Source organism: Molothrus ater, chromosome 9, assembly GCF_012460135.2.
Source record: "Molothrus ater isolate BHLD 08-10-18 breed brown headed cowbird chromosome 9, BPBGC_Mater_1.1, whole genome shotgun sequence".
Classification (NCBI taxonomy): Eukaryota; Metazoa; Chordata; class Aves; order Passeriformes; family Icteridae; genus Molothrus; species Molothrus ater.
This window is the reverse complement of record NC_050486.2, coordinates 19,826,766-19,851,082: the sequence shown is the minus strand read 5'-3', so window position 1 is coordinate 19,851,082 and position 24,317 is coordinate 19,826,766. Positions and strand designations below refer to the sequence as shown.

At 38.5% G+C, this 24,317-nt stretch overlaps 1 protein-coding gene across 1 annotated transcript in view; it reads left to right on the top strand.

Moving 5' to 3' along the window:
- ST6GALNAC3 (ST6 N-acetylgalactosaminide alpha-2,6-sialyltransferase 3) overlaps positions 1-24,317 on the top strand; it is a 213,826-nt gene that overhangs the window by 84,653 nt on the left and 104,856 nt on the right. The window contains exon 2 of the mRNA XM_036387984.2: positions 12,462-12,656. Coding sequence (XP_036243877.2) covers positions 12,462-12,656 — 195 coding nt within the window. The remainder of the gene's footprint in view (positions 1-12,461; positions 12,657-24,317) is intronic.

The window sequence follows — 24,317 nt, the reverse complement described above, 5'->3', positions numbered from 1 at the left end:
ATGATGGCCAGTAACCCCTCAGGGCAGTGGGGTGTTATGTCCTGTGCAAGTTCCTTCTTTTGTTGGTAACTGCTGCCTAACCAGCGCTGGGGTAAAGGTGGAGATAAAAACTGATAAAAGTGAAGACCTTTGAGAGGAATAATGGAAAACACTGCAAACAGATGAAACAGTAAATGTAAGACTAACATTCCTGCATTCATTATGCATGTTTTTTGAATATTGTATTTGTTGAAGTGTCTAGGATCTATTCTTAGAAGTAACTGAGTATGATTCTGGTTCTAAATGAACTTGAGGAAAACTCACCTTTGCCTGGTACTCCCTAAGGGTCATGGGGGGCATTATTTAATCTCAGCAGTGTCTCTGGCAGCTTCCCTGCTGGAAAGGAAAAAACCCTTCTGTAACCTCTGGGACACTGTGATGAGTTCATTAAGGCTTTGGTGGCTGTATTCTACTGCTTTAGACCAGGTTGGTGTCTAAGATAATTGAAAATACATTGTCTCAGGGCTGTTAGTGTGTGGGAGAGATTCATACCCAACAGAAGGGTTGTGGGCAGAACCTGCTTCCTTGCACCAGCTGCAAAAATAAAGATGAGAACTTGTTGTTCATATCCAGGTCAAGGCTGGCACCTTAGGACGTTCCCCTGTGGCTGTGAGGTGCAGTTCTGGGTCCCACAGATGTCAGCAAGAACATTCACAAGCTGGGTTTGGTGACACCAGACTTGGCTCAAGTGGGAGTTGAGGGATCCCGAGTTTGCAGATTGAATAACTCATACACAAAGGCCCTGGGGAAGAATTTAAAAATTGTATTTCTCTAACTGTTCCTGTTCAAATTTAATTGTGCTTCTGGCTTTCTGTTGCTCTCCTTTGAATCAGTTAGAGATATCTTTATATGAAGGAGGGACAGAATTCCACAGTTGGCTTTCTTTGGTGCAAGTAGCTGGATACGCTGTCATAGAACCAAGTACAGGGACAGTAGATTTTGTCTTTATTATGTCTTACACAAAAATTGAACTAAATTTGAATGTTTTGGGGATTTGTACTACTTTTGTTTGTTTCTTGCATGCACATGAGTAGAATGTATATGGGGAACAGGGGTTTGAAATAATTTCTGACACATGACAGACTCTCTATGTTAGATGGACAAAGGATGGAAAACTGTTCTAGGTGCCCAATTGTGTTGCATTTCTTCCATCAAAATGTTCTAGATCAGCTCTGATGGAGTGGCTAGGAGTGGTTTCTTTTAAGCTTAAGAAAGCCACAAATAGAATATTTTTGCATTTCCATGTGTAGCCCTTTCAATTTTTAATATAGAATTATGTCCAAATGTGTTTTTATCTAAGCCTTATTAGACAGAGATTGATAATCTTCTGTATGAATTTTTCATGGGGTTTTTCTTGTGCATATGCTGGTTCAATGATGCATTTTCATATGAAATACATAAAGCTTTTTTAAGCAAAAATAAAAGCACTGAAAATCCACATCAGTTCAATTACACTTGCAGATTACAATAAAGCTGTAATATATATCTATTGTATTGAAATGCTAACTCTATGAATTTTTGATCTACTTTAAAAATGTAAAACTTGGATTTGATTACATTAGCTGTGGAGTAATCTACACTGAATAAATCTGTCTTCCTTTCATGTGATTTGTCAGTGTTTGTAGTGGGTTTGTACACACAGCTTTTGCCATTATTTTCCAGGCAATAAAAGCAGCCATGCAGAAAAGCCACCCATAAATGTCAGAAAACAGAGATATTTTGTTGCATTCCAAGGGCTTTGAAGGTCAAGTTCAATTCAGTTAGCTCACCCAGCATGAGAGGAGCGTGATATGATGATGGAATGTGTGTTTGGGTAGGATATATATGTTACTGTCCCTGTACTATTCTATCAGGATAACAGATCAGTGAGAGATTAAACTTTACTGCTTGGGAGAATGTCTTTTGGAAAACTATCAATTTTTATGATTTTCTCTAGCTCCTATTGAGATCCTGTGCAGAAATAATGAACCCAAAGAATTTACAGCTTTTATCACAATGGAGATTGACTCCTGATTGTGGCTTTTGGTGCTATTCCACTGCAGGTATCCCGTTCACCTCAGTGCATTCACAAAATAAGTCTCAGATCATGGATTTTATTGTAAACATGAAATTGTGTTTTGCCGCCTTCTGAGGAAAAGAGGTTTGTGTAAAAACAGTTTCTTAATTCCTAGAAGGGAGAGGTCAGCACAAAAGGCAGAGTTTTCCCACTCCAAGGAATCTGTTCTGCCAAGTGCCACTGCAGTGTTTTGTGGTTACTTCCCCTGCCATGCCCCACTTTTTTTTTATTTTTATAAAGAGAAGACGTGATCAATAAAGCTCATAATTAAGTTGAAGGCACTACCTTGATCAGTGCTTTTATTGAGTTTCAGGATTTGAGGAGCTCCCTAGTCAATGCGGGGAAATGTCATCAACTGCTTGAGCAGTATGTGAGCAGTCGTCGTGTTTTGTAACTGCAGTGCTGCATAATCTTTGCTATCTGGAGAGTCTCCTTTGTGGTGGCTTCTGATGGCCTCTTGCTCATGTTATCTAAGGATGAATAATGAACAGACTCCTACCAGTAGAAGGAATACGATTGTATTAAGTGGGCAAGAAATTTTGCTTACGTTCCAGCTGCTTTGCAACATCTTCCCGTGACTGTGTGAGAAGAAGTGAGTGAAGCAGGGTCAGTAAAAGAAATCTCTCTGCCAGAAATGTACAGGTCATTCGCCCCTCGGTGTTGGTACTGACACTGCATTGCTCAGTGCAGCCCCTCCTAAAAAAGATTTAAAACACAGGCCTGCCTCCTATTTTTCATTGGGATCATAAAATAGCTGGATGTACTGCTAGGAGCACGCAGTGTTTAATGCAGTTGATGTGCATTCTAGATTAAAAGCTCTGTTCTATAGTGCTGTGATAATAATATGATCATTAATGTTTCCAGTACAAGTGCCTGGCTGGGTTCTGCATGCCTTCATCCAAACACACCCCCTAAATCCCTTCCCTGTTCCGTGTGTTTCCTATGGCATATTGCTCTGTGCTGGAACATGCAACACTCCTTAGAATGGACTCTAATGTGACCATCCCAGTAAATCCCACATCTTCCATGTGCCTCCATTTGCTCAAAAATTTGGTACCCTGAAGGTCTGTAAGCCACAGGAATAGATTAAGCTCTCTCTTCAGAGAGGATTCTGCCACACCAGTGTCCTGATTTTGCTTGTGTTTTTTTTTTTTGTTTCCCCAACCCCTTTTTCTATGCTTCCAATTAAGAAAACAGCATGCAGAAAAGAACAAGAATTAAGCAGGGAAGGTGTTTTTTCCCCTCACTAGAAGTAGCATGCTCCCAGCTATATGGCAGAAAATTTCAAATTCCAGTTACAGAATAGCTGATCTCAGCCCAGACTTCTCTGTAATTAGGTCGTGCTTTTCTTGGCTGAAAATGGTTAGGCCTGTTGGAATGTTCCTCAACGTGCCAGGAGCAGACAATGCTTGGAGGCACTCAATAATACATTTTGCTTTTCTGATGACGTGTGTGGCAGCTATGTATGGGTGAAATAGGCTGGAACAGGTTTATCTGAAGTAAACAGTGAGATTTCCATATCTGATGGAAAACTGATAAATTGCCAAAAGAATTTAGAGCCCAAGGTTTCCTTGCTTTGTGTGAAAGGCCATCCATAGAGACTGCTCTTGCCTCCTGCCAATCCAGAACAAAATTCCTACAGCTGTGCTGAAGAGTCTCTTGGTCAAATGTAAAAAAAAAAAAAAATGAAGAAGGAAAAAAAGAGAAGAGACTACAAAAGATCTCCTGCAGCCTGGCTGAAGTGCATCATTTCTCATGTCTGCTTAAGAACAGCTTCTTTATAATTCACAGTTACCCTCCTTCCCTCCTTTTTTTTTTTTTTTTTTTTTTTATGAAGACCAGTGTGTAAAAACTTCTTTTTCTCCTTTCTGAACTTGGACCTTTGCCTGGTGAAGGAGCTGTCTATCACTTCAATATTTTTATATTTCAGAGCAAAGCCAGCCTTTTATTCAGCCAGACCTTAAAGAGCCCACATGGCTCTTCACACTGAACAGGCTTTGCATCCCTGCCTCTGGAGCAGCAAGGCTTTCACCTGCACTGTGTTAGGGTGCCCTGGCTGGCTGAGGGTGCAAGACTAAAATCAGTAATGATGCCCTGATTCTGTTTTCTTTTCATGCTTGGGAACAGCAGGTGCATTGCAGAGACTGGCAGAGAGAACATCCAGAGGAACTTTCCGAAAGTGCTGTCCTCCCAAAGAATAGTGTGGGACGAGGCTGGTGTGATGGCCAGAGCAAGAGTCCTGCCAAGTAACAGGCTGGGCAAGATCTCCTCTGTCTTCCACTGTTAAATGGCTTTTAGAAGGAAACAGAGGCATGGTGTCAATTTTTTGTTAATTTTAAGTCCAGTGTGGCAGTCAGGTTCTTTACAGAAGAAAATTCAATGGAGAAAGTCTGGGCTTGTCCAGATGGTGGTTGGCAATTACAATTCATTTGTGTGAATTTCTGCTTATGCAGTTTTTGCTGTGTAGCATAAACTTTCCCCCACAGGCAGAAGCGAGCTGCAGGCAAGTGAAGGTTTCCAGCAAAAGGCATTTTCTTCACAGATGTGCAGCCTGAGAATGTGGGGTTGTTGCAACGTTTTATTTACTTTCATTTCTTCTGCCTCTGGGCTGCTGTCAAGTGTTTAATTTTATTTGTCTGATTATTTTCTTTTTTATCTAGAAGTTAGTACTTCCAGAGGTTACATCCCAGTGCAGTATTTACTAAACATATATGTATGTGATTAACATCCATTCCTGCTGCTGCATACCAATCACACTAATGATTTTACTGCTGCGAGCAAAAATTGAATTTTTCTCACTTTCACTTTAGAAGCCATCAAATTACCTTTCCTGTGAATTCTGAAACAAGAAATTTAGTATTTCTGGTATTTCCTGTAGAATAGCAGAGAAATACAAAAGACTTCTAATAGCTACATCTTTTTTCAAATATAAAAATCTGCTGACCAGAAGTCTGCTGGTATTTTATTGTCTTCTAAGAATTTTTCTTGATGTATTTGTGGGGCTTTTTGTTGTTGCTTTTCAACTGGTTTATGCATTTTTTAGTCTATCTCTGATTGCAAGAATGAACTTTTTGGAGGGGATGTTCATGAAAATGTTGGCAGCTATAGAGTGCTTTTCAGAATGTTTGTGAAAATCCCTTAGTTACAGATTCAGTCTTAAGATGTTGCTGATCATGAATCTTTGTATGTTTCTACAGAGGAGAAAGAGAGGTCATCGAAGTGAGGTATATCTGGCAGGATAAGAGTTAATACTCACATATGGGTGGTTTTTTTCTTTGAACTTTTCTCAGCAGGTGAAAAATAGCTACAATCAGGTACTACTTCAGTAAATAGTAACAACCAACTGCCAGGTTGAAAGATCACAAATTCTTGTAGCAGCAGTTCTATTATAGGGAAGCGTGTGTCAGCCTGTGTGTGTCAGAAAGCTTGCCAAGGTATTGATAAGAAGAGCTGGGCAATAATCCAGCACCAGAAAAAAAAATCACCATTTGAGAGCTGTACTGCAGAGGCTTTTCTTTTTTTCTCCTTTTTAATACCACTTTATCATGCAGAGAATACATTAGTGTTTATATAATATGCATCTACAGCTGCTGATGAAGTTCACCCTAGTTGTGAAGGACATCAGTGACTCAGTAACTGGAGTTTTAGATTAAATATTCTTAACAGATCTTATAGAATGAAAAATCAACAACCTTATTTAAAGTGTGCTTTGCTGCCATGGGGATTTTATGGGGGATAGATCTTTTAAATTACTGGACAGCTTTCAGCTGCAGTAGAAAATCAAGTAGCAGGCTAGCCAAAGGCATGCCTTGCTCAGAAGTTCAGGTTGCTTTGGTGGTGGTGGGACCTTGTGGTGTGTGAGCTGGTGTTGTGCTAATGATGGATTTGTTCCTGCTGGAGTGGGGCTGTTGGCATGGGGAACCCTGGGCCAGGAGCAGACTGCTGAAGGGAGTACAGGTTCAGCTTTGAGTAAGGATGAAACCAAGAGCAGGAACTGTAGGATGTGGGGAGCTCAAAGCGCTGGAAAGCCTGAAGGGATAAGAATATCTCCAGACAAATAAATGCTCCTTCTTATCAGGCTTCAAGTTTAGGGCAAGAGGGAATAGTGACACAAAGTAATTCCTGAAATCTGGCAATGCTTTGCAATTTGAAGGGCTCAGAATCACTGGGGCTTTTCAAATATAGTATCTTCTTATGCATGATAGCATATGGAAGGCCTTCAAAATCCATCAACAATTACTCCTTGAAACTTGGAAGTTCTTCACCTTACATAATTTCATATTATTACCTAAATAAGTAAGTAAATAATAAGTGTCTTTTTGATGAAAATTCTGTATGTAAGAAACTTGTGCAGTTACCTGAGACTAATAAAAGGAGATTACATATAGAAGGATTATCTCTTATATAAGGTTTTTAATACAGACTGCTGCTGTTACATCAATTATTTGGACTGTGCTGGTTACTGTTTGGTCATTGCTCAGGTCATACCCCAGTAAGCCTGAACCCACTCTGCACAGTTTTGGCCTTAATGAAAGATCTGGTTGACTATGTTGAGCTGCTATGTGAATTGTGAATCGTGGTGAAAGCTGAATTAAGTAACAAAGTTTTAACAAATGACAACGACATGAGGTACAATGAGCTGTGTTTTGAGAGCCCTTGAGCTGCCTTAGCCATAGAAAAGGCCAGAGCTCCTGCAGAGCAGGTGTGCAAGAAGTTATGTGTCTTCTATTCATGCCTGCTTAAACACCATAGTCCTCAAACACAGTCCTGGTTCAGGGTACCTTCTTATGAGGAACACATTCAGGATAAAACTCACATGTTTCTTTCATTGTAACTACCTATTTTTAGGTGCACTGCATTTCTTGCATTGCTTCTTCATCACTGAACTTCATTTTTGCTTTTATTTCTCAGCTTCCTGGCTGCTTCCATTGCAGTTTAGCAAAGATGTCCTTTAAAAAAAAATTGCTTTAATCCTAATTTTACTGGTTTTTTTACCCAAATGAGATCTTACTGGTGATATAAACCCTACCAGCTTTGTTCTTCTCTCCTCCTGAGAGAGAAACACTGACAGCAGTCTCCTGTGGAGCCTTTGAACATATTCAGGTTAACTTTCACTTCTGGAAGAGAAGAAAGCAAATCTTCAGCTACTGATTTTATGCAAATGATGTTTGACACATGACTGTTTCTAGAAGGATCTTTGCTATATATCTTACTCTCTTTGAAGACTTCTAGGACCCCTGCTTGACTGTCTCTTCAGCAGCCCTGTTAGAGGGAGTTTCAGGACAAAAGAAGTAGCTGGAAGGCATGTTTTTTTCCAATACTTGTGAAATCAGTAAGGTACACTGAACTAGAGTGCTGAAAGAATTTCATTTAATGCTCTGTTGTAATAGAAAGTAGCTTTTAAATGGGATGCTCAAGACTATAAAAGAGAAAATTAAATAAAACTATTTTTTACATATAGTGGTCTACAAATTGAAACAAATTCAGTAAGTGTAGCCATTATTGTTTTCATTTGGTATTATACTTGAGTAAAAACTGAAACCCTGCATCAGTCCTATAATGAAAGTGGTATGATGTGCAGCGATATTAAAAAAGTGATTGAGTTACTCACTGTGCCCGTAAAGGCAGGAATTGTGGAAATAATACAATATTCCTGCATATTGTGTCATCCAAGGGACCCAAAGCCCTCACATAAGTCTTTACCTTTCATTTGTCCTTCCAAGCCCGGTGCTGCCATGTATCTAAAAAATAAAAGAAAGAATGAGAACTGAAGAAAATCAATTTATGAAAAAAGGCTTATTTGCAATTACTGTTTGGGGCATGGCTCCCAGGCTCTTTACTGGAATCTTCCATAATATCATGTTCAACTTTGTCTTTTAACAAATTCGGGCAGTTACTTGTGATAGAAACAATAAGCCTGAAAAACAAAACAGTTTTAGAATGAAATGTTAAGATTTGAGTAAAAAACTTCTGTTGAGTTCTTTGTGATCCTAGGGAAGTTGATTTCAACCTCAGTTTATGCACCTGTGAAATGGGTTTTTACTGTGAAACTCACTCGGATGGGGATTTATTCCTGCTTGTGAAGTGGTTTGATAGTCTCTGCCGTATAATACATGCCAAGTGGCAGGGTGCTGTGCTCTGGCTAGAAAGTAGAATAAAGATACTTAGTACAGGTCTCAGCAAAATTTACAACTTAAGAAATTATCTTCCTATGCTGAAAATATTTCCTTCTTCCCCCCCTCCCAGACAACTGTATACAACACAAAAAATGTTTGTGTCTTACTATTCTGTCAGGCATTATTGAACTATAAAAAAATTATTCTTGTCATCTTACTCCTTAACAGATTATGAAAGAAAAATGAATAAAACTTGTTCAGACTGTCAAGTTCCTGCCAAACTGAAACTAATGAATCACCCTGGCACTGGTAATTAGCCAAAACTCGATGATATGAAGCATATAAATAGTGCTAGGGACCATGTTGCCAAATATTTATCCCCCTGAAAGTAGTTACTGTTTTATTCCCATGAAGTTTTTAATTAAATTCTCTCCAGCAGAGTAGTATGGCACCCTGGTTTTATTTCAATTCTTATTTTTAACAACCTAGATATAAATTGAATGTGATTCATGCCTGTTAGTTATTGATTTTGATATACATACTAGACAGAATGAGCTTGGTGTCTGAGAGATAACTGACACCAAAAGTGGGATGGTGCTGTTGTGGGGATTGAATAAAAAGAGTTAGAAGAAAATCTTTAGTCCTAGTGAGAGCTTTTGGCTCAGTGGGGTCTCAGGTATTGCAGTTCAGGATCTCTGATCTCAACTTTTTCCTCTTCTATCACTTTTTTTTTTCTTTTTTAAACTGGGAATGAGCCTGTAGGTAGACTTAGTCTCATTAACTAAAGGTAAACTCCTTCACTCTTCTGCTAGAGGATCCTGTATTCATGAGAAGGATAATTTTATTCTTGCCACTGCCATCTAGGCTAGTCAGGTACTATAGTGACTGAAATAAAATGTAACAAAAGCTAATATACCATGCAAGTCATCCAGGTAGAAACTCTTTAACATATGTCTTACTGTGTACCCCTCACTGAGTATCTGAAAAAATGGGAAACATTTAAAAGATGTTTATAACTGAATATACATTTCTTATGTAAATGTTGTCAGTATCAAAATATCTACATTAGATTAGTTAAAAAAAAAAAAAAGGATTGATTGAGATTTATGCACAGGATATGTCCAAGTTAAAGAAACATTTCTTCTGTTAAGAGACAATTTGCATTCATGAGAACTGAAAATTAAGAAGTAATAAGATTTGTTTCTCTGCTGACTTACTGATTAGTGTTGGTAAAGCTCTCCCAAATGGTAGGATGTGTGAGTATTTAAAATGTTGATGCAGACAAATTTTGAGACAAATTACAATTTGGTATTCATCCCTGGATGTAGCTTCAGACTTCTCTGTCATATCCCAATGACATGTAGAATTTCTGGATTCTCAAATGCTAAATTTTAAGTTTTATCAGAGGACCAATAACAAAATCCATTTATCTGCAGGAAAGGAGATTTTACAACAGGCAGTTAATGACAAATAGCACCTGGGTTTGGTTGTTTTGTTTTTTCTTTTAATGAGCAGGTAAAGAACATAGGGACTTAAGGGGATCAAATTACTTTTAGAAGTGCCCTGTAGAATACTTATGGCCACCGATCAGACTTCTTTACTTGGTGCTTTAAGAAGGCTGTAACTTTAAAAAGTGTGTGCTTTGGTGTTTTTCAGTATTTTTACAGTGAAATTAATGGAGCCACTGAAATGCCAGTTTGCAGTAGTCTTTCCCACAGAGAATGCCTTTTGTTGGATCTCATGCCTTCAACAAAAATTGCAGGGGAACTGAATACTTAATACCAGCGTCCTTTGTACAAGTTGATAAGTAAACATTGGGTTTGCATATGGCTAGATTTTTTTTTCCTAAACAATTTCAACAGATGCCTTAATTCTGTTTATTGTAAAAATTCCTTTCTCTCATTTGAATGTTCTTGTTAGTGCAAATTCTTTCTGGCTAAGTAACACAGAGAAAAATCTTTGCTGTTTTCATTTTCAAACAATATTTTCTTACATAAAAAACCAAAAGGCCATATTTTTTCTTTCATCTGGTAGTACAGTGCATTTAAAGAAAAGAAATATAAAAATCAGGTGGGTTTGTAGTGAAGGCAAAGAAATTTAGCTACACAATTGAATGTTTCTCAGGGAAAGGGCTGTTTAGAACAACTCTCCATGAGAAGCACATAAAGCTGATTGCACTATTTTCAAGTTCAGAACAGATTTGCACAAAATAAAGGTAGTAAAAAGTGATATTCAATAAGCCAGGAAGATAGGGTATGTGGAAATAGGGTAGTAGCATCATACAAGCAATCTTGCTTCCTGCTGTGGATGTTTTGATTGAAACATGCTCATGTAGTGGAATGAGACTCTAGATTCCTCTTTAAATATTTGCAGTATTTTAATTCTGATTTGCAATAAATAATATGACTAATCCATGCTCCCTCTCATTGCTTTATGATTATCACTTGCACTGCACATCTTGGCTGCTTTTAGCACTTACAAGGCTCTGATATATAGCTAAATGTTTCTGACTCCATCTGCTACAAAGAGAAGTGACACAGAAGTGCTCCCCAGCCATTTTATTGCAATTTAATGTAAATCTGTAATAATGCAGATGATGAAAAGTGCAGTGGCTTCCATGAATTCTGAGAGCTGTGATTGGGTTGTGGCTGCTGCGCTGCCCTCTGAAGATTTGCTGGGTTTAATTTTACATTGCACAACCATTAGCTGGCTGAGGTTCCTCACTGAATCACACTGCCACAATACTTCTTCATCCTCCTCTTCCTTTTCTCCTCACAGTGACCTCCTTCACCCAAGTTTTCCAGCCCAGTCTCTCATTGCTTTTATCTTATAAATTGTGACCTCCCAGTACATCGGAACACAGAGCCAGGCAATTGACCCCTGCAATGGATTATTTTGTTAACTCTTTTTTGTGGGACTATCATAACATCCCTTCCAGTTTGCTGTGGGCTCATTGTGATTCTCACTGTTGTGCAAGGATAGATTAATCTTACCTGGTTGCGAGGAGAGCTTGCCTTTACCATGGCATCATGTGTGATCTTATTGCCATCATGTAAAATAAATGCTGTTAAATGTGTTCTGTGCTGGTTAGTTGGGAATTAGCTGGTAGATGGGAATTGGGGTGATCAGATTCTGTCATCCAGCATTAAGTGTTATTATAGACTTATGTATAGGCCCTTAGGCAAATTATTTTTTTTTTCCCCCTGTATTTTCTGTAAATGTTACTGTTTACAATGATAGAATTACCTTCAGCAGAGTAATTAAACCGTGGCAAATTAGGTAAACCTAGAATGCAATTAAAGTACAGTAAAAACACGTGTAAATGATAATTGTTTCATTCCCACAGGGGAAATGTGAAAATAATCTTTTCGATAGAGTATCATATCTAGAATCTTTACACATGCCAACTGACATGATTGTCCTTAAGTAATTTGTCTAGAAGTAATTGACTGCAGTATTAAAAAAATAGCTAAAAATAAGGAGAGGATCCTACTTTCTCACAGGTTTTTCACCTGCAGACTGGGGAGTTACCAGGAGAAAGTTGTGATCTTTCTGGGATTACATTCTCCAGTCCAGGTGACCGCATGGGCTAGAGGTGGAAGGGGAGGACTAATTACAGGCTTCAGATTGGTTGAATTATTAACAATGGAGATCGTCTTGTCCAAAATAATAATGCCTTACTTGGGAAATTCATGAACTTGGAATAAGGTAGAATGTGGTGCTGACTTCACCAACAATTTATTCTAAATTATTTAAAGTTATAGCATGAATTCTGTTGCATGGAATGATCTGTAGGGATGGTAATCTTTCCAGTAAACTTTGTGTGGTGTTACTGCAGATGGCATTTTCCTTTTGTGTGTTGTCATCCCTAGAAAATGGATGACTTTGAGTGAAGAATTTGGTGTGGATGTTTACATAAAATCTTTATTCCAAATACAAATAAAATTTAAAGCTGCTAGATGTTTTTTGAACCTTAAAAAAAAGGCTTTTTTTTTGTGAGCAAAACTGACTCATTTGTGACCAGCTCTAAAAGAAACTCTGCAAACCTCTGAAATGCAAATTTATTGAAATAAAACAATCCAGTCACCTGTCTCCTTGTGCTCCTGCAGCAAGGTGACTACCAGAGGAATAATTTCACATAAAGCTTTCTCAAGTGTTTTTCCTTCATCCCCTAATTGAAGATATGTATTTTTTTATTAAAACTGACTCTCAATTTTAATAATTTATTTCCTTTCTTCTTTTCATTACAGAGAAAGTCCATTGTTGCCGTGAGTTTCATTGCAGCATTCCTCTGTCTGATCATCGTTCGTCTCACAAATGAAGTAACTTTCCCTTTGATCCTAAACTGCTTTGGACAAACCAGAGTCAAGTGGATCCCATTTTCTAATGGCCAAAGGCAGCCTCTGAAAACTCATTATGGATATATAAATGTAAAAACACAAGAGGTAAGACCTGCTTCTAACTGGCCAAATGGACCAGTAGATTTCTTTTTCTCCAATCCCATCTAATGCTTTTTTACAACCTGCCCCGTGTAAAAACTGAACAAGGGTGTTTCTGAACAAAGTGGCTATTTTAGAAGTCTCCTACCACTTAAATGACCTTTGAAATTTTTAAAATTTCTGTCATGTCTGCAGTGGAGAGAGCAGTGAACTGACCTCAATATCACCCTTTATTGAGTGAAACCTTGTTTATACAAACAAGAAAATCTTTCAGATTAATTTCAATCCTTCAATCCCTCTAATACAAAAGGGAATTTTCTTGTGTTTGTTGTAATAAGGTCCTAAAAATGTTTCATTTTGCCTGGGCTTCTCAAAGAAGAAATAGCTCATTTTTGTTTGTATGAGCATGAAAGAAGAAAAGGGAGTAATATGTGAAATGAGAATATGTGAGTCTAGTGAATGTATTAAGCTAGAGGTTTACTGGATTTTTCTGGAAGTAGTGCATTAATACTTGATAGCTATTTCAAAACTAGGTATGTATTTGCATTCTGTACTTTAAAAACTCACTGATGTGTATCTGCTTTGCAAAATACTTGCTGTGTGATAAAAATACTTGTCTGATGAAATTAGGTTTTACAGGGACTCCTGCTTTAAAGTGTCTTAGTTGTCAACATTTCTAGTGCCACTGTTGGGTTTTGGTGGTGGTGGTGCATTTTCTTCAGACTTTTCCTCTCTCTTTGTAATATGTGTAAAATGAAATCTTTCAAAATAAGGCAACATAAAAATTGAGCTCTTTCTATAGTTCGTGATCAGTTCTGGTACTGTCAGTCATGAGAAATGCTATCAGACTTCCATTAACTGCTAGGGGTTTTTTTTCCTATAAAATTACAGTTATTAATGAGTGAAATTCATTCACATAGCAGCTTTACAGAGAATGAAAATACTTCACCACTTCATTAAATTTAGTCCTGTAAGTGTATTGGACTAGTTAGTTATTATCCTACCTTTAGTGGGTTAAATGTGAAACTCACAATGAGAGAGAGGCAGTTTTTAGGAGGCAGCTCCCTTTAAACACATGTAGCTTTTAATCATTGCTCCTGTAAGATGCAGCACTATTTTGGAGGCCAAAGTATATTATCTATAAAACAGAAAAAGGACAAGCACCTGAAAGGAGAACTGTTCAGATGTGAATGGTAGTCCCAGTGAAAGGAATGGGAGGTGCTGTTGAGCTCAGAGGGGTGAAGGCTTCACCCAGCATCTTCATCCCTCAGCAATGGGAGGGCAGCGTGTTCTCCATGTCCCTGGGTTGTTGCCAAAGTGGCAGGCGTGGAATCTGAATAAGGCAGAGCTGCCATGGTCACTGGATCACTATCAGTCTGAACTGATAACTGGGGAGGAGAGGAGCATGCTAATCCATTTTTATTCACCATTGACTTCATCAGAGGTTAGAAGTAGTTTGTGAAGGTCTTAATTCATTCTTAAATATGATAACACGCTTGGAAGTTCTAACAGTAAATGGAAGTGGATGTCCTGAAAGCTGGTGACCAGTATCTATTTGTAACACATTTGTCTCAATTTGGCTTGGGTCACGAAGGACTCCTTAAACTTAGTAATTTTAGTTGTTTTCCCTGTTGTATTTGCAGATTGCATTAATATTTGCTAATTAAAATGATAATGAAGAACCTGAACATGGTTTGCTTATTGTAAATGCACTTTTGACTTAATTATCCCCCGTGCGAGGGAACTTTTGTTGTGATGTTTATGAGAAAAGCTTTCACATAGCTCATGTTCCTAACTCACACTCCTAGCTTGCTCAGACTATGATTTTTAGAACGCATATTACTTTGTCAAATAAGCATTTGTATACTATTTGTGTTAATATAACCAGAAAATATCAATTATTCGTTTCTTTATTTTGTCAAATACATTGAATTTCTGCTCATTTAATAAAATTTAGATATTTTCCAGTTTTTCTGTGGTGCTGTGGTATGTAAAATAAGCAGAAAAGTTTACTCTATGAGACAGGCTAATGCCCCAAACAGATGTGGCCAAGTTTTTTGCAAAATGGGACACATGGTGTCTCGTCAAGGGCCAAATGGTGTGAGGAAACAGTACCACAATGAATTATCAGAAAATAAAGTGATGGAAGGGAAGATAGGAGGGAAGGCTTTCAGAGATGTGAATTTTGGCTTTTTCTCTTCTATTGAGGGAATCTTTTTGCAGAATTCTTTGAATGAATTCTTAATTCTTTGTTGAATGTGCTCATATTCTCCTAGAGAATCCAGTCACCCACTGGTGTCTCCTGCTGTCTGATAGCACTCCCTCCTGTTCCTCAGCCACTTCTAACATCCTTCTTCTTTTCTTCACATTTGTTCTCTGTTCTCCTTTACCTGTTCCTCTCAGGCTGCACTCCAAGGTCTGGCTGCATGCCAACTCCTTAGTGTACTTTAAAGTGCAAGGTCAACAAACCAGAGGAATTAGGATAATTTGCCACCAACTCAATCAGTCATCTGAAGTGACAGGAAGCTGGAAAATCTAGAATGAGCTACTTCTCTGCCTTTCCTGTCTCTCTATTGAATACTTTCTGAAGAAAAAGGAAAATCAAACCAAACTAAAAACGGCCCAACTCCCCAGTCTTTTCCATAGCAATAAAAGTTTAAGTTAGGAGGAGCTGTTTTATGGGGGGGTAGGACTGAGTGGGATGGGACTTGAAAAATCTTATGAGATGATGGAAAAGCAATTACTTGGTTAAAAGGGTGGTGATTAATAATTTGTATTAAAAAAGATCAGGAAATATGATGATGTGAATCTTAGTGTTTATCTCAAGTAAAAAACAATGATGTGGCTGTTACTAGGTATGATCAGAATAATGCTGTAAAGACATTTTTCAAGGGTGTTGTGTATTTGACTTGACACGATAGAATTGTGGAGTTTTTATTATTAAAAAGTCTGAAAAAAAGATTAAAACTAGATGTACTGGAGTATTTAATATAAAATGTAAAGAGAGACATAACTTAATCCACAATTAAGGCTGTACATAATACAGGGTTGTTGCTATGGTTTTCTTGATTTGTAGCCATAGCAACAGCTTTGGGAAAACTGTCTTTATGTACAGTAAATATAATAGACTTGAAATACAAATAGATGTGAAGTGTTGTATATACTGGGCCACTATGTCTAGACACATTTTAGTTTCACTTTGGAGATATTCCTGAAATAGGGGATTCTTCACCTAGAAAATTTGCATCCAGAGCCCACCCTCAGTCCCCTCAGTAGGAGAAGATCTTGTAGTAGCCTTCCATGATGAGATCTCTTTTCCCTTTTCAATATCCACATCCGAGGTGACTCCTTGTGATTTGTGGGAAACTCTGCTGCTGTTTTGCAATATTGCTGTCTCACTCAATACATGAATTTTGACCTTTAAGTGAGAAGGAGGTGTATGAACAAGATGACCTTTCTTTCCCTTATTTCCTCCACTTTGTGCCTATGGATTTTTGGTGAGGGGTCCCATGAAATCTGTCTTTAGGAAATGTCATGCCTATCATATGTTAGTTATTTTTATCCTAGTCCTGGTAATTTTTTTTTTTCTTAGGAAATATCAGTTTGGTACAACTCCATGGTGGTTACCCAGTTGAAACCTACTGGAATAAACTTCCCCCCACCCACATCAAGCTGATGTAATGACTCTTTTTGTATATCAAAAATGGGGAAGCAGATAAAAAGAAGCAGGTAGAAAAAATATAACCTTCCTCCTTCTTTCATACCACTCCTACTCTACAAAGAGTTCTGGCAAAATTAATGAACATCATGTATTTAAATTGCAGCATTATGACATCAATTTAAAATCCATTAGCAGTTTGAAACTTTATGCTAGGCAAGTCTAATAGTGTTCTTGGATATTTGATTGTGCTTCCTGAAAGGTGAATATTGAATAGATTTTTACTCTACCGTCAGTATTAAAATAATATAGCATTTTCCTACGTACGTAAAATCTGAAATATAGCTGCAATAACACTTGAAGCATAATTATAAAAGTATATTCAGGTACTGAACAATGATTAAAACTGTTCTTGGAAAAGGGTAAGTTCTGAGATGACCTAAAATCCCTACATTAAACTGCAACTGTGAGATCTAATGGCTTCCTCTGAAATGAATTCTGAGGGAGCAAAGAGCCTTTGTGTCGTGAGCACTGAAGGATCCTGCATTACAGTGATGAGCACTAAATAAAAGGAATGTGCATTGTAGCACTTAAGACTTCTTAAAAATCCTGTCATAACTGAAAAACTCATCAGTACTGTATTGATATTGAAGGAATACATTTGGATCTTATTATCCCATCCCATTTTGTCCCTAACCTGAACAGGCCTGGGCGCAAGCATTAATTGCTCACCACTTGTGGCACACACAGCTACGAACATGTGGGGCTGGACTGCCTAAATCTGCTTCCTTTTTTTTTTTTCCCTTTTTGCCAGAAGTTCTGTAGTAGAACTTGGCTTAAATGAATGCAGGTTTCCACAAATGAAATACCCCAGATATGAATATTAACAGGAGGCTACAGACCTTTGTGTTGTCCTTTTTGTTATTCTTTTCAAAGCACAATAAATTAAGTGCACTTAAAAATTACCTGAAATGTAGAGGAAAATTAACATAACATGCAGAAATATGGGATGTGGTGTGGTCTCTGGTTGTAAGATAAGGCACATACAATTTCAACAATAGCAAAACCATAGTTGTCAATGTGTTATAAGTAGTCATTAGATGGACCCACACCAACCATGAGACACCACCTTTCTTACAAAACTTGAAAAACTAAATTAAGTAGTCATAAGGAAAGCAAAGAATGGGAGTGATGCTTTAGTATTAGTTCCTCTCCTGATATGGGAAGTAAGAAACATTTTTCAAAAAGACTAAAATTTTGTAAGAAATAATATAAAAATGTAAAGCTAGCAACCAACCTGGGAAGGTTTGTTTTGCCTCTGTTAGTAATGGATGAAAATGACACTATGAAATGTCAGTGGAGAATATTGGAGTGCTACTGGAGAACAGCTTTGGGTTTCATCTCAGAAGAGAAGGTACCAGACTATAAACTTGAATGGTGTGTTCAGCTGACTCCAGAGATGCTTGTTTCATACTTTTCTTGGGAAAAACTGTGTCCTAGAGAGGCTAAAAAGCTGTATCAGCCAAAACTCCCTGTGCCAGAAAGTTACTGTAGTATTTAATTTCTGACACATGGATGACTTCTATCCCATCTTTTCCTTTGGGATCTTGTTCTATGTTACAACTTAAGAATTCACAGGATATTTTGGTAGTAAAAGGTCATTTGTTTCATAGTAATTTATCATTTATATCCCTTCTAAGACACGTTTTTTTATCACAGTTGCACAATTTCTCATTATTTCAGCCTCAGAAATAATGTAATAATAACAGTAATGAAAATACAACTAAACATGCAGTATCTTCTGGATATTTTTCTGCTTCCATTGTATAAATTTGCAGGAGAAATTTTATTTGGAAGTATTGCAGAAGGATTAGTTACATAACACTTTACATGACAATCACATTGCATGTTAAACTTCTGAGAGACCTTCATATGGTGGGTTGATGGTTCCTGTCCCCCCACCCCTGTTGTGCTTCCCATCTGTACCAGAGCTCCCATTCCTGGCTCTGGGAGCCACAGGCACACACTCAGAAATAAAATTCCTGCCAAGGACTTTAACCACCAAATGAGCAACTCCAGGACCACATCTATTATAGAAATAGATCTCACCAGAATCCTCACTGCCCTCTTCCTCTTTCCAACCCTCTTTTTGCCTGGAAGAGGAGAGAACGATCCAAGTAAGCTGCAAGGTCCGCTTGAAACCACTCAGGCTGTTGTGAACCTGCGGGAGAGAAGCGAGCACAGATAATGTGTGTCCTCAGTGGAGCAAATCCTGCCAGCTCAGCCACTTTCCTTCTGTATATATGGAATAAGCTTAGGTTTTTAAAGCTGCCACGACTCTGATGGTGTCTCATGAGGAAAAAGTCAAGTGCCAGGATAAATATATCAAGTATTCTATATAGAGGAATTAAATCTGCTCCACACAGAGCCTCAGTGTGATGAGTCAAGCAGTGCTGCCTGTGTGGCAGCTCTGCTTAAAAAAAAAAACCAGCTAAGGGACTTGAGAAGAGATTACTATCAGCCAGTGAGCTGTGCCTTCAAAAGTCAATCCCTAAAGAACCTGGGCTGGTAATAATAAATGTCTACGATGCAGTCGTGGGCTGGACTGATCTGCTGAATGGAGCTTGTAGGTTATATTGCAGAAGGTCACAGGTACCAAAGATTTGCCATCCACCTTGGTTATGTGTTATTTTCAGAGATTTCTTCCACGTTCTTGAGGATTTTTTTCTACTGCTACTGAAGAGTAGGGGTATGGTAGCTAATGTTAGTCTGCCTGTTGAGAAGATGCCAGTTGTGTTCTCCATGTGGAAAGTGTGAACAATGTCTCCCCAAAAGAGAGACACGACACCTAGAAAATTGACTGGAGATCATCTGGAAAAAAATCTGAAAAATCTTTTCAGTAGAAAAGCTGACTTTTGCAGTTAGCTAGCTTGATAGGTAAACTTCTGTCAGCAATGTTTTGGTTTTTTTGTTTAAATGGCAGGTGGACCAGAAAACTGAATGGAGTATTCTTTGGACTGATAAAGAAAAGAGCAGAGAGGTTTGGTGTAATGTATTCTTGAGTGAGACCAAACCTCTGGGGAAAATAGGAGAGATGCAATGAGCAGGTGAGAGTGAGGCTTGTCAAGGGAATGAAGGAAGAACTTACTGATTTTACTCTGGATGAGAACTTCTGTTACTGTGACATGATTTCAGCTTTTGTCAGTAATAGTTGCCAAATGAAGGATGGGCTGTTTTCCATTAGTGGCAGGTGAGGTGTCTCCTTGGTGTTCCAGTTCATCAGCTGGGAGAGCAGTGCCCCCTCATTTCCTCCCTGAATATCCTCCCACTACTGCTGTTTAAAAATGAGGATGCCTTCATCAAAAGAAGCCCAGTGTCATCCTCCTGAGTTTATACTTGGAGTCCATTTCTCACAGAGATTCAAGGTGTCTGTTGCAGCAGAGTGTCACAGTTCTGGATTTGGTGATGGCAGCTGAGGTACACTTTGTACTGGTGTATAAAACACACCACAGAGTAAAGAGAGCCGCTAAAAATGGAATTCTGCTCTTATAATCGTTCTTACACAAGGGCTTCCTGCTGGCTAGGGCAATCAGTGAGTTTAGCTCTTTGAGCTCCTCCCAGCACAGCTATTCTGGCAGAGATGCTCAGCACAGGGCTGACCCAGAGCTATTAATACCTCCCTGCCGGGAGCCGCGTGCCAGCCGCACACGGACGCCTGTGGGTGCACATGTAAACACAGCAGCCAGAACTCGCTCAGGAGGCAGACTCCCAACACTGACAGCCATGCCAATTACTAGTTAGCTTTAAAGCCACAGCCATCTTCCTTGAAAGCCTTTGCTTTCCAAGTTTGCTCCCATGGCCATCTGTCATAGCCTGCCTTTGGCAGCTTCGGGTTCTGCTGGGAGGCTCTGTGGATTGAGCACAGAGTTCTGTCTTTTGTGTTGTTCTCTGAGTGGGTGGAAAGTTTCATTCACATGAGCCTTTTCTCTTAGGCTTTTTGTTAGATTAAAATGTGAACCCTAAATGCATATTTGAGCTGTTAATCTGTGCTGTCTGCTCTCAAACCAGGACAGAACAGGTGGAGTGGTGTAAGTGCTGCATAGAGAGAAATGAGCTCAGAGACGCTCTTGGAGCAGATGCAAATTGTACCAGCAATAATTGCTTTTCTTGGGCTAGTTGCTCTTGTCTGGCTGAACACATTAGTCTGTGCTATCAAATATGTATTATTTGGTCTGTAAGAGACCTGTATTAATGTTATATCAAAAACCTCATGCCCATTAATGGCATTACTATGCTGGCAGTGTGTGCATCTTAGAGCTCTACTTAATAGACTTACAGTATCTGTTACAAGGAGCTACACTTTCTGTGGGTTTAGCTGTAAATTTTGTGTACTCATCGCAAATAATTTTGTAACTACCTCCAAACCAATAAATTATATTCCCACCAATGATGGAAAGTTCATTGCAAATGGTGTCCCTGCAGCTGCACCCTAAAATGAAGACCAATTCAATCTGGGGAGAGGTGGGAGGGAGAAAAATGAAGTTCTTTGTTACTTGCAATATTTCTTTCTTCCATCTTTATTTTTCATTCTCTCTAATTGATATATTTTCTATATTGATCTAGTCAGAGATTACTGTAATCTCTCAGTTAGAAAAGCAGTTGGCCCATTAGATGAATAAATACTATGTTAAATGAAAATCCCCAAACGAGCAGAGAAATTACTAGAGTGATTTTGGGATTGTCCTCTTAATAACAACAATTCATCCTCCTTTTTAATCCCTAGCCCCAGGGATGCATATTACCGCCTTTACCTTTTCATACCAGGCAAGTTCTCTTTTCTGCAACTTATACATCATTTTTTGAAGTAGCACTTCTTGAATTTGTCTTTAACCGTTTCTTGTAGTTAGGACCCAGAGTTTTGGATTTGAAATTGATGAAAATGCTACCAGTCTTAGATCAATATTTCTCCAGGGGATGGAACCTGCTCTGTTCTAGTTAGACTGAAAAGAGCACTCAAGGGTCTCAAATTAGTATTACACCAGCCAAAGTGCAAGTTGGTTTGGGTTGATTTCCCTGGTTCTAGTTCAGCGATGCTACCACCCTCCCTCCTTTCTGCCTCTTTCAGTGCTGGTACCTAGGATTCACATTTGAAAAGAGAAAAATATAATTTCTGGAGTGCATCAAGTTGAAAAAGTGTATTTCTAAGCTTTTACAGAGATGCCTTCAGACTCCTATGAAATGGCTGACTGCATGCACAGGACTGACTCCAGAGTAGTTCCAGGGCAGAACACTGAAAGCTTAGATCAGCACTGGCAAATATCCTCCAGCAGAAATTAAATACCAAGGTGAAGGATAAAGTCTGGCCTTTAGGTAAAAACAATAACCCTATATTTGATGACATACAGAGTCTTATGGAATTGATCAATGATTGTCAGTTTTGTTCTCAGGTGTTTTGTGTCTAATTAATTTTATTGATTTATCAACATTTTCCAGCTTACAATACAGTTTCTTGTGTCATCTTATTCCTAACATATAAAAGATTTGTAATGTCAATCCTATTTCCTATTAGCTCTTCCTTTTTAGAGCCAGTTCATGTTGTCCAAAACTGCTGATTTTTCTTCAGCTTCCCCTCCAGTTTGGCTTGCCCTTTACTGCCAAGAATTTATTTCACTAGATCATCAGATTTCCTCTTCCTCCAAAACATATTACTATTTATGCTTTGAAGGCATAGATTGGAAATTTAGGAGATAAGAGGTTGTTCTTAAGCCACCTACTGCTGCATTCTGCTCAAGGTTTGATTCCTGATGGAATCAAGATGTGGCCTCATGATGAATATATCAATCCAGTCTTCTGGTAGCAGGCTTTGGAAGAGCATCTGGAAATAGGTTTCAAAGCAGAAGAACCTGTGGCAAAGTTGTGTCTCAAGTCAGAGTTCTTTTTAAGTTTCCTTCTGATGTCCTTACTAGAATGCCTTCTTTTTCAAATGGAGTGAGCCCAAAAAAAGTTTATTTGAAGCCACATCAGTGTTTCTCAAAGGCTGAGTGCTGCTCTTTTAGTGTTTCCAAGGCTGAACCAGCTCTCCGGTAAGAAGCCAGAAAAATGCAATTTTCTCAGACACATAGCAGATGGTGCTTCTTTATTAATTGTCTCCATGGCAGACCTTCAAAAAGTCCCACAGGAGTGCCTTGGAGGTAGTGGGATCATCCTTTGGGATCCTCCATGCTGGTGAGGTTGCTCTGGAGCTGTCCTGTTTGTTTCTGCTCCAGCTGGCCCTTGGTGTAGAATGTGCCTTGTCACCATCAGTATATCAGTGACAGAGGGTGGAGCTGATGACATTATTGTAATGCAAATAATGATGTTTAGTGTTGATCTTTTACTCAGAAGGGAATGGGCAGAGGAACAGGCTGGAACTCTTATGAGCTTGCCTCAATTTCTGTCCTGCTGCTGATGTAGACCAAAGTATTCTTGACTGCTTCAGGATCATCATGTTTGTAAAGAATCAATGTTTATGAAGAGCAAGTAGCATTTTTTGATCAAGTTACTTGTGGTTGTGTTCAAAAATTGAAATGTTATAGTCATATTGACTGTCATAAAATGATTGTGAATCTACTTTCCCAGAGAGATTATCCCTTATTACCATTGTATTACAACCAGAACTTCATTGTGAGAACAACAACAAAAACAATCTTTGCACCTCACTAATGCTTCATTCTGATTGACAGAGGATGAGGCAATCCACGTACTGTGACAGCAGTGCTGGCATGTATTATATAATGATATATAGCAACTTCCATAGGATGCCATTAATTTCTGCATGAATCCTGTCTGTCTTTGATAAGCACGTGTAACTCCTAATAAATTATTTTGGAGCTGAGCATAAGCATCAAGGAGAAAGGACTTTTGTAGGTATGGGGGCTGGTGATAGCTGAAAATGAGAAGGCAAAACTGACAGATAATTGTAGATGAGAAGTCATTTTCAAGCAATAGACAGGGGTGATATTGTTTCCTGTTTAAAATTAGTTGCCACCTCTGCTGGCTGCAGTGCAAGGTAAGTTCTGCTGTAAAATCTAAATCGTTTGATCATTTGTTATGTATAGGCTGTTGATAATAACATAGGAACCAGCTCCCTCCACTTGCTCTTAAATGGCTTGCTCCCATTCTTGTGAGTGTTATCCAGTCTTCATTTCCTGGGGAAGAAATGGCTCTCTGTGAGGCTGTTTATCTGAATAGCGCAGAAATAATTTTCTGCAAACATAACTATTACCATAACAGAACCCTTAAAAAAAATTACAGTGACACTCTGAGTTTTCTGAGATTAGTATCTTCCTCTAAGGTCTCTATTTCCTCTGGTATTACTTCCAGTCCTGTTCACTGAAACTACAATGCTTGGCTGCCACAAATAGCATGAATAATGCATACATTTTCCTGCTAGTTTCAGTGTGTGCTAAATAGTTTCATATACAAAAAAAAAATAAAACCTAGAGCTGAAAGAAGCCAATTGGCCACTCATCATCCTGCTAGTACGTGACTGACCCACATTCCACGTTATCTCAGGTTTTAACCTGCCTGTTGCTATAATTGCAATTCTTGGGCCTTTACCCACATCCCTTAGAAGATCACGTGGTACCACTTGAGTATTTTCTGAGATTGAAATATGGCAAATATTACAACTGTCTGTATCTCTTTATTTCCTGTTTCTTTAAAGATCTTAGATGTTTCTAGTTCTTATTCTCTTTTTTCTTCCAGTGTGTATGGACACTTGCAGTTTCACTTTTATCACCATGTTATCAAGCGAAATGCTCCTTTATTTTTCCTAAATCATCCATAGAAAGAGCCCACTTTTTCCTTGCTTTTTGGTGTTCAGTTTCCTACAATCCACTATGGGATTGAGCTGTAATGGAAGACAGGAGATGACATAACATGGTCTCTCTGTTTCTAGATATCAAATTACCTTGGATTTTTTTTTTTCCTAACATGTCTTGGATCTTTTTCCATGAGATGAATCTCTT